This window comes from Halichoerus grypus, chromosome 2 (genome assembly GCF_964656455.1).
Source record: "Halichoerus grypus chromosome 2, mHalGry1.hap1.1, whole genome shotgun sequence".
NCBI classification, from domain to species: Eukaryota; Metazoa; Chordata; class Mammalia; order Carnivora; family Phocidae; genus Halichoerus; species Halichoerus grypus.
Genome location: NC_135713.1, coordinates 42120084 through 42134064, shown reverse-complemented (window position 1 = coordinate 42134064; position 13981 = coordinate 42120084). Strand labels below are relative to the sequence as shown.

The window sequence follows — 13981 nt, the reverse complement described above, 5'->3', positions numbered from 1 at the left end:
ATAACTAAAACATATTCAAAGAAAGAAATAGGGAATCAAAATAGTACACAGTAAAAAAAAAAAAAAACAAAAGAAGGCAGTATTGAGGGAATTGAGGCACACAAAAAAAGACACATAGAAACAAATAGCAAAACGACAGAAATTCTTAACAGTAGTCACTTTAAATGTAAATGGATTAAATTAATGGATGGGAAAAAAGAAAACATGCTCCAGCTATATGCTATCTCCAACTATATGCTGTTTTAGCAAGTAAGATGTTTTCATTTTCTTTGATAAATTTATAGAGTGAATCGAACTGGCCTAGATTTACATTTGCAGTGTCTGCTGAACATTTTTTATAGATGAGCAATGTCTAGTTTACAATTGGACAAGATATCAACAATTTTATATTGTCTTTAGTTTCAGGAAAATCTTTATAAAAATGAAGAAGACAGTTTGACCTCCATTTTTCAATCCAAGAGTGAAGAGCTAGGGGATTTTTTTTTTCTTGTCATGATTTGATGTATCATCTGATATACTCTTGAAAGCAGGATTGGCTCTACACTGTGAGGGGCCAACACATCTGTTATCAAATTTCTCCTTTTGTTTGTCCACAGGGCATTTTAGTTGCAACATGTGAGTTTGGAAATGTAACTTTATTCAGTTTTATATATCAGTGAATAGAAGTATACAATAATACATGTTTATGTTGTCTAATATAATTGGGCAGTCACTATTTTCAACTCAGCATCTGTGTCTTTGGGGGAGACAAAAACCCGTTTATTTATTTAGAAGTACTTGCTTGTCATCCTAGATTTGTTTCAGTCTCCATATGTGCTTTCACATCCCCTTCACCACCATGCCTAAGCCTGAATTCTCTTTTGCATATTGTGCAATTTGCTGTTGTAGTTATTTATCTCCCTAATCCAGGTGTCGATGCATCTTTATATCTGTCTAAAATAAGAGGCTTTTTTGGTGATGTATGGGTCATGCTGTCGTTGGTATTATAATTGTTTTCATTTTCATTTCTGAACTCTTAGAAAACACGGTCACAATACTTACAATATTAAAAAATAAACTAGCGCTATGTCCGTACAAAGTACAAGTTAATCCACAAAGCTAAAGACTGTAAATTTTTTTTTTTAAAGATTTTATTTATTTATTTATTTGAGAGAGAGAGACTGAGAGAGAGAGCACATGAGAGGGGGGAGGGTCGGGAGGGTCAGAGGGAGAAGCAGACTCCCTGCCGAGCAGGGAGCCCGATGCGGGACTCGATCCAGGGACTCCAGGATCATGACCTGAGCCGAAGGCAGTCGCCCAACCAACTGAGCCACCCAGGCGCCCCCAAAGACTGTAAATGCTTATGAGTGCCATGCATTTAAGTTACATACTTAAGACGCATCACTCGTGAGTGATGCAGCGATGGAGAGGTAATTCATTATTGTAAACCTCAATCATGGTCGCCAACATCAGAAACGGGGGGGGGAGCAATAGTGACTAGGAAAGGCACAAAATCTGTGCCTTATCCACTTGAATTTAAAAAGATGTTGCTCACCGCCTTACTTTTTGAGGCACCTTATAGGTTTCACACTTTCCCTCAACTTTTCCCACCCATCTCCTCAAACCCGGACCTTTAAAGTCCAGGCGAAGGATTTCCTGGGACATTCCAGACAGACTTGGGCGGTCGGTCACCCTTCCTCCGTCTCCCTTTTCCACTCGTTTCAGTTTTCTCTTTCAGTCTCCCCCCTCCTTCATTCTTCCCTCGTCTCAGACCTCTCGTTCTCTCACTCTCAGTCCTCCTCTGTCTCCTCTTTTTCCCTTAGTCTCCGTTCTGTTTCTCAGATTCTCCATTATTTGTGCCTCAGTCTCCTCTTCCCTGTCTCAATTTTCCTTTTTTCATCAGTCAGTCCCTGCAACATATTACTGAAGTTGTAATTTCCCTTAGGCGATTCCTTCTCATTGTTTTTAGCATAATTAGCGGTTTATGACACCTCTCCGCCCCCCTTGAACTCGGCCATCACTTCTGCCCCTCGGTCCCACAGTGGAATCCTCCGGTATAGGGCTGTACCATTACCAGCACTTTTAAGTAGAATCCCTTACAAAAGGATTGCACCATTCCAAAGTCCTTTTTCCCCAGTAAAGGACTGTACTACTGCAACTTCTTCCCCAATCCTCCTGCAAAAGCTCTCTGCAAAACTTCGCACCTCTTTGGTTTGTATAATCCTCCTTTCCTTCATCTTGCCTCCTCTCCTCTCTGCCGCGGTGGCACGGTCCAAATTCAGGTTAGGAATAAACCAAATTCCTCCGCGTGTACGGACCTGACTGGACTCTCAATATGGCGGCTCCTACAAAGAGACACAGTGCCTGGGAGCCGCCATCTTGCCTCCTGAACAAAGCCGCCGAGGGTGCAGAGTGGGCCAAACCGCCCTTTACGGCTCGGCGCATGCTCGGGAGCCCCGTGCTGTGCTCTCCCAGCCAGGAAGCGGGAGAGTTCTTCAATTCACGTTAATCTGTGACAGCTGTCGGGGGTTATGCTGGGACGGACGTTTCGGGACCTGATAATCGAGCTGGGGGTCAGAAGGGGAATTTATGGGTTAAGTCATGAGGAAGTCTGGCATTGATATTGGGGCGGGGGTCTGTGAGGGTCAGTAATTGGAGGTCTATGAAGACTGATGGGAAGTCTGTGGGATGAATGTTGGGTACGTACAGGGGTCAGTAGTAGGGAGAGCTGTATGATCTGTGGGTCAGGGATGGCAGGTCTGTGCGCTGTTGGAGCATCCGTGTGGCCAGTGATTTGTGGACCTGTATGGCCAGTCGTGTGATCGGGGTTCTGTGGAGGTGCTCTTTGGGATTTGTGATTTCTGCACCTGGTGATTCAGTGATTTGTAGGGGTGTTTTAATGCAGCCAGGGACTGATAAAGGTCAGCTCTAGTTTGGTGGGAAAGGCCTCACTTTACAATTTCTGCAGGTCAGAGGCCGCCCCCAAGTTGAAGCCCCTCCTCAGATGTTTTCTCAAACCTCCATCTCCCTCCATCACTCACGTCCTCACAGAAGAAAACATCCTTTGAACGTAAGACCGAACAAATCTGAAGGAATAACATTATTATTGTCAGTTCTCTCTAGCCAAAGACCACCAGGAACACCCTAAGTTGAATAAGTTGGGTATATGGCTCTAGCATCTAGTTGGGAACATGCACACCATGGGGAAAGTGGGGGCTTCTCGTAAGAGGGTGTTAGAACTTACAGGATTTCTCCTTGTGTTAGGTGATTTTGAGGCGGGCCTAAGGGGGTGGACCTTGCTCTGAATTGGATGTTGTGAGGAAGTGGGGTAATTCAGTGATGGGGGATTTCAATAAATCTAGAGTGAGGAGACTACCCTGAAGCTAAAACTGTAATAGGTAAGGAAGTCGCAGTCGCTCATGTTAACTCAGAGAGGGGGTGTTTTGTGGATTGGACAATGTTGATGTTTTGTCTGTGTTCAGACATGATTTCAGAGAGGTCTTGTTTTTGTCTTATTCTGTCATGGTCACAGAGTGGCCTTGTCTGATGTTGATGTTCTATGTAATTATGTTAAATAGAATTTGAGTGCCAGGGCAGCTCTGAAATGTGAGGGCTGCTTTTTTTTTTTTTTCTTCTTCTTATGTGAGGTGTGATTTCAGTCCCCCGTCTTCCTGTTTACTGAAATTGTTCTACATTCTGTTCAGCAAACATTTATTAAGCACCTGCTTTTTACTTGTTTCAGAGCTCGGTGTCCAGAGAGGAGCATGACTATTCGATTGTTTCCTTCCAGGTTTATTTTGACAAAGCCTGGGATAACCCCATAGGAAGCAGTCTACCTTTCATGGGAGTACTCATTTCTGTGAGTGAGTGCAGGCTTCTCTGCGTGACCCATCCTGGGACTGAGAAGAATTTACCAGGTATGTATCTTTACGCATTGTAGTATATTCCTGTTTATCAATGGTTCTAACATGACACTCTATTTTCTTACATAGACAACTGCACTATTGAATATCAGCAATACAAACAAACAAAAAACATGTTAAAATTAACAAAATCAACAGTTTTAATTTATGAATATTGACTTGGCAAGAGAATTTGCTGAGTTAGGGGAAAATATAAAAGAGCTCTTAGGATTTTGCCGGCTGCTTATGTCTAGGGAATATGGGTGCATTCTCGATTTTCTACTTGGTCATTCCTATTCTTTTTGTCAGGGAACTGCTCCATCTGCAGTTAAATCTTACATATATATGTATACATAATTATCGTCTTACGATAGAGTCTTACAGATAGAATTACAAATAGAATTGCTGGTTCAAAGGGGAACAATAAGGTGTTCGTATATCAACAGAAATATCTACATTCATCCAATTAAAAATACACCTTGTACAAGTTCTATGTGATTATATAGTCACAAGAGGACTTTTTTCACGTGGTACTTACAGACCCTTCTATAAGGATCAAATGACCTTCTACAGGGTGGCCTGTTTTCCTCTTGGTGGTTGTTTCTAGACTGGTAAATGGCTCCTGGAGATTTAGTCTGTCTTTCAGTCCTGATTCCTCAGACCTCTGCTCTTTTGGAAGAGAAGCAGAAAATGACCAAGTCTCACGTGAGTTGCTTGCTTATTTTGTACTTGGTTTCCATATAATCAAATGGAAAAGTGCAGAAAGCTAGAAATTAGAATTAGGGAAAATGTAGAGAGAACAAAGACTTGGAGGCGAGTTGCTATGTAATATGTAGATTATGTGGTTTTAAGCCACATAAAACAACTATTATAGTTCATATATATATATATTTGTTATATGTAAATTTTATATAAATATAATGTACATTATATTTACTTTATGTGAGTGTGTAAATTAAAGTGCAAATTTGAAAAAAAAATAAAGTGCAAATTTGTTCGATCTTTTCTAGCAGCCACAGGGGGGAGGTAGAGGACATCATATACATAATTCAGCATTCTCCACAAATAGAAATCAACTGAATTTTCAATGAAAATATTTCTTGACATTAGGACAAAAAGAAATTCATTTTGGGGGATCTTCTATAGATGATGTCCTGACCTATACTTCTGCATAAATGTGTCAGATTTTTTGTGGTTGTGTCTTTAAATATTTTTTTTTAGAAGGCAGTTAGCATAATGTTAGAGCTGAACTCCATAAGCATTATTCTTTGGGGAACTAAGGTATAGTTTATCCAGAGATAAAACCTAGATAAGATGGAGTGATGAGTATCTATTTGTCTCCAAAGTAATTATTTCTCTCAGATAGGCAGTTCTTTACTTAAAATTCAGTGGCAAACACTTGGGAGCACAGGGGTCTCTGATTCTCCATAGCCTTTGCTATGGTCTCAGAGTTTGTGAGGCAACTCCCCAACTGAATGCCAGTTTTTGGTCCATTTTTTTCAATTTATAAAATCATTTTACTATTTTTTGTCCTGGCCTGAATTATTTTAAACATTTTAAAAAACATAAAAAATAAAATAAAAATTATGAAGTGAAAGGGACCCTAATATTCCCTTTCTCCTGGGATAACCAGTATTAATAATTTGTGATGCTTAGATTTTTCTCCATCTGGAAATTATTGATTCTCTTGTTTTTAAAACATAAACTCTCAACTTTATTATTTAACTGATTGACTATCCAGTTTTCCCAAAACCATTTGTTGAATAATTCATTTATTTGAAATGCTGCCTTTATTGAATTCCCATTTGTGATTAAGTCTCTTTTGCTCTTCTGTTCTTTTGATGTGTTTGACTCTTTTTGCTAAAGACAGAATTTTACATCATTTTTCTGAATAGGCATGATGTAGAACTGGGCATATGGTTTGACATGCTATGGTAAAAATAAGACTGATCACTTCAGATTGAACAGGAGCATGCTGTTATAGGGTCCATTGTCATTTGAGGATGTGGCTATAGCTTTCACCAAGGAGGAGTGGCAGCAACTGGACCCTGCTCAGAGGACCCTGTACAGAGATGTGATGCTGGAGAACTTCAGCCACCTGGTCTCACTGGGTAAGGATGGCTTCCCCCCATATCACAACATCTTCCAATCCAGTGCCTCTCTCTTCTCCTTTGATCAAGTTGGGTGGGTTCCTGACATATGTAATGACTGACTTTGTGCTCTCTTTTCTCTCTCCAGCAGAAGGTCAATGCTCTGCTAAGAACAGGCTGGACAGCTTTATTGTGGGGCTCCTAAAATAGCACCCCCTTTTTTTTTTTAAGTAGGGCTTGACTCACGACCCCGAGATCAAGAGCTGAGCTGAGATCAAGAGTCAGACACTTGACCGACTGAGCCACCCAGGTACCTTTCTTTTTTCTTCAGTGTAGTCAACCCAATTCCTCTCTGATTTCTCTATAATAGGGCATCCAGTGTCCAAACCAGATGTCATCTCCAAGTTGGAACAAGGAGAAGAACCATGGATCATAAAGAGAGACATATCAAATTGGATCTGTCCAGGTAAAAATCTGGCAGGTGGGAGCCAAGGGAAGTGAAATCTCAGTTTCTTTGTTTTTGTTTTTAATTGGCTGGTGGCTGAGATTTATGCTTCCACCCAGATTGGCAGCTCCTATTCCTTCTTGCTCCTGTGCTGAACATGTAGTAAGTATTCAACAACTTGTTAATTAGGTAGTAGTGAGCCATGAAGAGAAGAAAAATTTCTTACTGATTCACTCATATCTTTGTAGATATGATTCAGAATCATATCTTTAGTGCCTTTCTAGAAGAAATTCAAAGGCAATAAAAGTCAGATGCTTTTCAGAACCATAGGTTGTACATGGAAAGACAAGACATCAAAGTTCATGGCTGTATAAAATTGCACAACCAATATAGTTAACGTTTTAGGAGTTCACTGAAAATTATAGTTTAAAGAGACGTGGCATAACTTAAGAAGGTGTTTTTTCCAAGCATGAACCAGCTACTCTGAAGTATATTTGAAGTGTGGGTTAGGCAGGAGGAGGGTGAAGGCAAGCTCTAGCAATGGATGTGTACAAATTTTTGGAGTTAGGAATCATTATGGCTTTTCTGCAGAAATTTGCTAGGCTTGCCTTCATAAAATATATTTTTTTGGGAATAATGGGATATAAGCATGAATACACAGTGTGACTATGGACAGTAAAGTGCATACTGTACCTATACTCTGAAATTTTCTGGTATTATTGTATTTAAACAACTTCGAGATATAACTCACATGCTTTACAATTCACCCATTCAAAGTTAACAATTCAGTGGTTTTTTTTAGTGTAGTCACAGATATGTATAACGATTCCCACAGTCAATTTTAAAACATTTTTATCACCTACAAAAGAAATCCTGTACCCTTTAGCCATCACACCCCTGTTACTCATCTCCCAGCCCTAAGCAACCACTAATCTGCTTTCACTCTCTATTGATTTGCCTACTCTTGATCTTTTATTTAAACGAAATCATATAACATGAGGCCTTTTGTGACTGGCTTCTTTCGGTTAGCACACTGTTTTTGAGGGCCATCCACCTTATAATGTGTATCAGTCCTTCGATTCTTTTTGGCTGAATAATATTCCATTGTATGGATATACTACATTTGGCTTTCCGTTCATCAGTATTTGGCTTGTTTCCACCTTTTCGCAACATGAATAATGCTGCTATAAACATATACAAGTTTTTGTGTAAGACATGTTTTATTTTTTCTTTGGTATATACCTAGGAGTGGAATTGCTGGGTCATATAGGAATTTTGTGTTTAACTAAAATGGTCCCTAATGACTAATTATGTTGAGCATATTTTCATCTGCTTGTTGGCCATTATGTATCTTCTTCGGAAAATAATTTGTTGAGATCATTTGTCTATTTTGAGTTGTCTTTTTATTATTGAATTGTAAGAATTCTTTATAGAGATAAAATTCTTATACAGAAGTTATATGGAACTTTTATGTAAAGTTCTTTGTATAGGTAAGGTGTTTTTTATAGAGTTCTTTTGTTCACTGGTACTAATTTTATTATTATTTAGGACAGGCTGGATAACACTATATTACAAATTAACCTCTAAATGCCAGTGCTTTAACACAACAATGTTTGTTTTCTTTTTTTTTTTTAAAGATTTTATTTATTTATTCATGAGAGACAGGGAGAGAGAGAGAGAGAGGCAGAGACAGAGGGAGAAGCAGGCTCCCTGCTGAGCAGGGAGCCGGATGCAGGACTTGATCCCAGGACCCTGGGATCATGACCTGAGCCGAAAGCAGACGCTTAACCATCTGAGCCACCCAGGCGCCCAACAGTGTTTGTTTTCTTTACATGTTGCATATCCAACACAGTTCAGCAGGGGGCATGCTCCACATGGTACCTCAGGAGATCAAATTGAGTGAAGTTAACACTATCTGCAGTCCAGCTTGTCACTGATACAGGGGAAGAGAAATCTGGAGGACTCACATGGCTCTTCTGTGCTTTACCTAGATTGCCAGTTTACCCTAAAAGGATATAACCCAGGAATATCCAGCTGGAGGAGATACATAGGGCAGGGCATGGGGAAAGGGCACAGAGCTTCACGGCCTCTCCAGGTGCACCACTCTCCCGGCACACCTCCATGTGTTCACCAACCTGGAAGCTCCTAGAGTTCTTGTTTGATGTAGGTCTCTTAACCAGACATATGATTTGCAAATACTTATATCCTGCGGGTTGTCTTTTCACTCTCTTGATAGTAGCCTTTGAAGCACAAGATTTTGTGATTTTGATGAAGTCCAGTTTTTCTATTTTTCTTTTGTTACTTGTGCTGTTGGTATATCCAGGAATCTATTGCCAAATCCAAGGTCATGAAGATTTACCCCAAGTTTTTTTCCTAAAAGTTTTATACTGTTAATGCTCTTACATTTGGGTCTTTGATCCATTTTGAGTTAATTTTTGCACATGGTGTGAAGTTAAGGGTCCAACTTCATTCTTTTGCATGTGGCAATCCATGTGTTCCAGCACCATTTATATATTTACTTATTTATTCATTTATTTATTTTTATTTTTATTATGACATGTTATTTTTGTTTATTTTTATTTTTTTTAATACCTATATAGTCAAATACAGTGTTGTATTAGTTTCAGGTGTACAATATAGCGATTCAGCAATTCCTTGTATTACTCAGTGCTCATCAAGATAAGTGTACTCTTAATCCCCTTCATCTGTTTTACCCATCCCCTCACCCACTCCCCTCTGGTAAACCTCCATAATTGTTTGTTCTCTATAGTTAAGTCTGTTTTTTGGTTTCTCTTTTTTTGTTTGTTTTTTCCTTTGTTTGTTTAGTTTCCTAAATTCTACATAGGAGTGAAATCAAATGGTATTTCTCTGACTGGCTTATTTCATTTAGTATTATACTCTCTAGATCCATACATGTTGTTGCAAATGGCAAGATTTTAGTCTTTCTTATGGCTGAATAATATTCCATTGTGTGTATATATACCACATCTTCTTTATACATGCATCTGTTGATGGACACTTCCATAATTTGACTATTGTAAATGATGCTGCAATAAACATAGGGGTGCATGTATCCCTTTCAATTAGTATTTTTGTATTCCTTGGGTAAATACCCAGTAATGTGATTACTGGATCATAGGGTAGTTCCATTTTTAATTTTTTGAGGAACCCCCATAACGTCTTCCACCGTGGCTGCACCAGTTTGCATTCCCACCAACATGCACAGGTGTTCTTTTTCTCCACATCCTCACCAACACTTGTTGTTTCCTGAGCTTTTGATTTCCTGACAGGTGTGAGGTGATATCTCATTGTGGTTTAGATTTGCATTTCCCTGATGATGAGTGATGTTGACCATGTTTTCCGGTGTCTCTTGGCCATCTGGATGTCTTCTTTGGTGATATGTCTGTTCATGTCTTCTGCCCATTTTTAATTGGATTATTTGATTTTGGGGTATTGAGTTGTATAAGTTTTTTTATATAGTTTGGATACTAACCCTTTATCAGATATATCATTTGCAAATATCTCCTCCCATTCCGTAGGTTGTCTTTTAGTTTTGGTAGTTGTTTTCTTTGCTGTGCAGAAGCTTTTTATTTTGATGCAGTCCCAGTAGTTTATTTTTGCTTTTTGTTTCCCTTGCCTCAGGAGACACATCTAAAAATGTGTTTTTACAGCTGGTGTCAGAGAAATTACTGCCTGTACTCTCTTCTAGGATTTTTATGGTTTCAGGTCTTACATTTAGGTCCTTAATCCATTTTGAGTTTATTTTTGTGTAAGAAGGTGGTCCATTTTCATTCTTTTGCATGTGTCTGTGCAGTTTTCCCATTTCATATTCTTGTCTCCTTTGTTGAAGATTAATTGGCTATAGAATTGTGGGTTTATATCTGGGTTCTCTATTCAGTTCTTAAGATCCACTCGTCTGTTTTTGTGCCAGTACCATACTGTTTTGATTACTACAGTTTTGTAATATAACTTGAAGTCTGGAATTGTGATGCCTCCAGTTTTGTTTTTCTTTTTCAAGATTTCTTTAGCTATTCTGGATCTTTTGTGGTTCCATACAAATTTTAGGATTGTTTGTTTTAGTTCTGTGAAGAATGCTGTTGGCATTTTGATAGGGATTACCTTAAATGTGTGGATTGCTTTGGGTAGTATAGACATTTTAACAACATTTGTTCTTCTGATCAATGAGCATGGAATGTCTTTGTGTTATCTTTAGTTTCTTTTATCGGTGTTTTATAGGTTTCAGAATATAGGTCTTTCACCTCTTTGGTTAAGTTTATTCCTAGATATTTTATTATTTTTGGTACAGTTGTAAATGAGATTGTTTTCTTAATTTTTTTTAGCTGCTTCATTATTAATGTATAGAAATGCAGTGAATTTCTGTACATTGATGTTGTATCCTGTGACCTTATTGAATTCATATATCAGTTCCAACAGTTTTTTGGTGGAATCTTTAGGGTTTTCTATATATAGTATCATGTCATCTGCAAATAGTGCAGGTCTTACTTCTTCCTTACCAATTTGGATGCCTTTTATTTCTTTTTGTCAGATTGCTGTGGCTAGGACTTCCAGTACTATGTTGAATAAAAGCGGATATCCTTGTCTTGTTCCTGACCTTAGGGGAAAAGCTCTCAGTTTTCCCCCATTGAGTATGATGTTAGCTCTGGGTTTTTCATGTATGGACTTTATTATGTTGAGGTATGTTCCCTCTAAACCTACTTTGTTGAGGGTTTTTATCATGAATATATGTTATACTTTGTCAAATGCTTTTTCTGCGCTATTGAAATAATCACTTGGCTTTATCCTTTTTCTTATTGATGGAACATATCAGTTGATTTTTTTTGCGAATATTGAACCACGCTTGCATGCTGGGAATGAATCCCGCTTGATCATGGTGAGTGATTGTTTTAATGTATTGTTGGATTCGGTTTGCTAATATTTTGTTGAGGATTTTCACGTCTGTGTTCATCAGAGATACTGGCCTATAGTTCTCTTTTTTTGTGTGGTGTCTTTATCTGGTTTTAGAATCAGGGTAATGCTGGCGTCGTAGAATGAATTTGTTCCACCACCATTTATTGAAGTGATTATTCTTTTCCCATCAAATGGTCTTGATGCCCTTGCCAAAAATCAATTAGTCTTACATGAAAGGGTTTATTTCTAACTGTACTATTCTGTCTATCTGTATATCTGTCTCTATGCCAATCTCTGGACTATTGTTGCTTGTAGTAAGTTTTGAAATTGGGAAATGTCATTCTTCCAACATTGTTTTTCTTTTCCAAGATTGGAAACATTGGCTCTTCAGGAATGAATTTTGGAATAAGCGTATCTATCTCTACAAATAAATATCCTTAGATTCTGACAGGGATTTGTTGAATTTGCCAATCAATTTGAGGAGTATTGCTGTCTTAATAATATTAAATCTTCCAATGAACATGTAATTTTTCCCTCTCATTTAGATTAATTTTTTTCGAAATAGTTTTCAGAGTGTAAGTTTTATAATTGTTAAATTTATTTCTTAGTATTTTATTCTATCTGATGCTATTGTATATGCAGTTGTTTCGTTAATTTCATTTTTGGATTGTCCGTTGCAAGTGTATGGAAATATAATTGATTTTTGTATATTGGTCTGGTATTCTGCAGACTTACTAATAAACTCATTTATTAGTTCTAATCATTCTTCAGTTGATTTTTTAGGATTTTCTGTATAAATGGTTTTGTCCTCTATAAATTGAGAAATTCAATTGGATGCTTTTTTTTTTTTTTTCTTTTTCCTCCTAAGTACCCTGGCTAGAACCTCCAGTACAATATTGAATAGAATGGTGAGTGGACATCCTTGTCTTATTCCTGATCTTATGGGGAAAAGTCCAGTCTTTCAGTGTTAAGTATGTTAGCTGTAAGTTGTCATGCCCTTTGTCAGGTTGAGGAATTTCTTTTCTATTCCAATTTTGTTGGTGTTTTTATCATGAAAATGTGCTGGAATTTGACAAATGCATTTTCTGCATTTACTGAGATGGTCTGTTTATATGCTATATTATGGAATTTCAATTAATTTGTTATTGGATAGTAAACCAACCTTACATTCCGGGACAAGTTCCGCTTGGTGATGATGTATAATTCTTTTTATATATTGCTGGATTTGGTTTGCTACTTGTATTGGATGGGTCTGGAAGATCACCCTTAGGTTTGATGATTTTCTTTCTTTTTTTTTTTTTTAAAGATGTTATTTATTTATTTGACAGAGAATGACACAGTGAGAGAAGGAACACAAGCGGGGGGGGAGTGGGAGAGGGAGAAGCAGGCTTCCTGTGGAGCAGGGAGCCCGATGCGGGGCTCGATCCCAGGACCCTGGGTTCATGACCTGAGCCGACAGCAGATGCTTAACGACTGAGCCACCCAGGCGTCCCTATCAAACTCTTTTCTAAGGTTGAATCAGCTACCAACATTTTACCCTTTATGTTTTCAGTGTTGTGAAATATGTCCAAGATACTGTGAGGATTTTTCATCAGGGTCGTTTTCTCTGTAATATATTTATTCTTTTCATCATAACCCAAGAATTTTTGTCAGTAAGTTTTGCCTTCACTTAGTTCTTCTGGCTATCTACCTAAAGTGTCATGAATAGTGGCAATGCCAAAGCTATCTTCGAACCACATCCAGTGTTGTTAGTGTTGTTTCTTTGCTGCATTTTCATCTTTGCAGGCCACTTCCCTTTTTCGGTTATCCATTTTTGTAAAATGCCATGTGGGTTTATCAATGGGAGACAAGGAGGAAACACACCTATACACTTTGCACTCTGTATATATATTGGATAACAGATGTGCAGTTAAAAATCAATGACAGACTTTGAAATAAGGGAAATGATTGGGTACAGATCATGATGTGTATCTGTTATTTGCATAGTGATTTGTGGACTTTAAGTGCTGGCAGTGAAATTTGTACTTTATGCTATTAAGTCACAAATAGTATACTGTGGTAATTAAAATGTTAACTGTGTTGTTGCCAGACTGGTGTTATGTACTAAACTGTGCTAACTGAAATTCATGCATATCAAAATTACTCAAAATGAGGACTACCTATATATAATTTGTCCTCTTAAGTACTGCTTTAACTTTGTTTCAAATTTTGACATATTGTTTTCATTTTCATTCAATTCAACTTATTTTCTATTATTGGACTTTTTAACATACAGGTTATTTACACGTGTTGTTTTCCAAATATTTGCGGGAATTTTCAAGATCTTTTTGTTATTTATTTTTAATTTCATTATGGTTGTAGAATATATTCTGTATAATTTCTGTCCTCATAAAATTATTGCAGCTTGTTTTGAAGCCCAATATGTAGTCTATTCTGATGTTTGATTCACGTGTTCTTGAAATGTGTGTTCTGTTGTCGTGGGGTATCTATAGATGTTAGGTCAGGTTTGTTGATACTTACTGATTTTTTTTTTTTTTGTCTACTTGTTTTAGAAATCTTTGTGAGAGGGATGTTGAAATTTCTGGACATAATTACTAATTTGTTTTTCCTTTCATTTTTGTTAGTTTTGGTTTGTGTGTTGTGGGCATCTGTGGTTA

At 37.7% G+C, this 13981-nt stretch overlaps 1 protein-coding gene across 1 annotated transcript in view; it reads left to right on the top strand.

Annotated features, from left to right (window-relative positions):
* Positions 1 to 2424: 2424 nt before the first annotated feature.
* ZNF300 (zinc finger protein 300) overlaps positions 2425 to 13981 on the top strand; it is a 52426-nt gene continuing 40869 nt past the window's right edge. The window contains 5 exon segments of the mRNA XM_078066751.1: positions 2425 to 3049; positions 3770 to 3896; positions 4489 to 4586; positions 5866 to 5992; positions 6342 to 6437. Coding sequence (XP_077922877.1) covers positions 4497 to 4586; positions 5866 to 5992; positions 6342 to 6437 — 313 coding nt within the window. The 5' untranslated portion in view covers positions 2425 to 3049; positions 3770 to 3896; positions 4489 to 4496.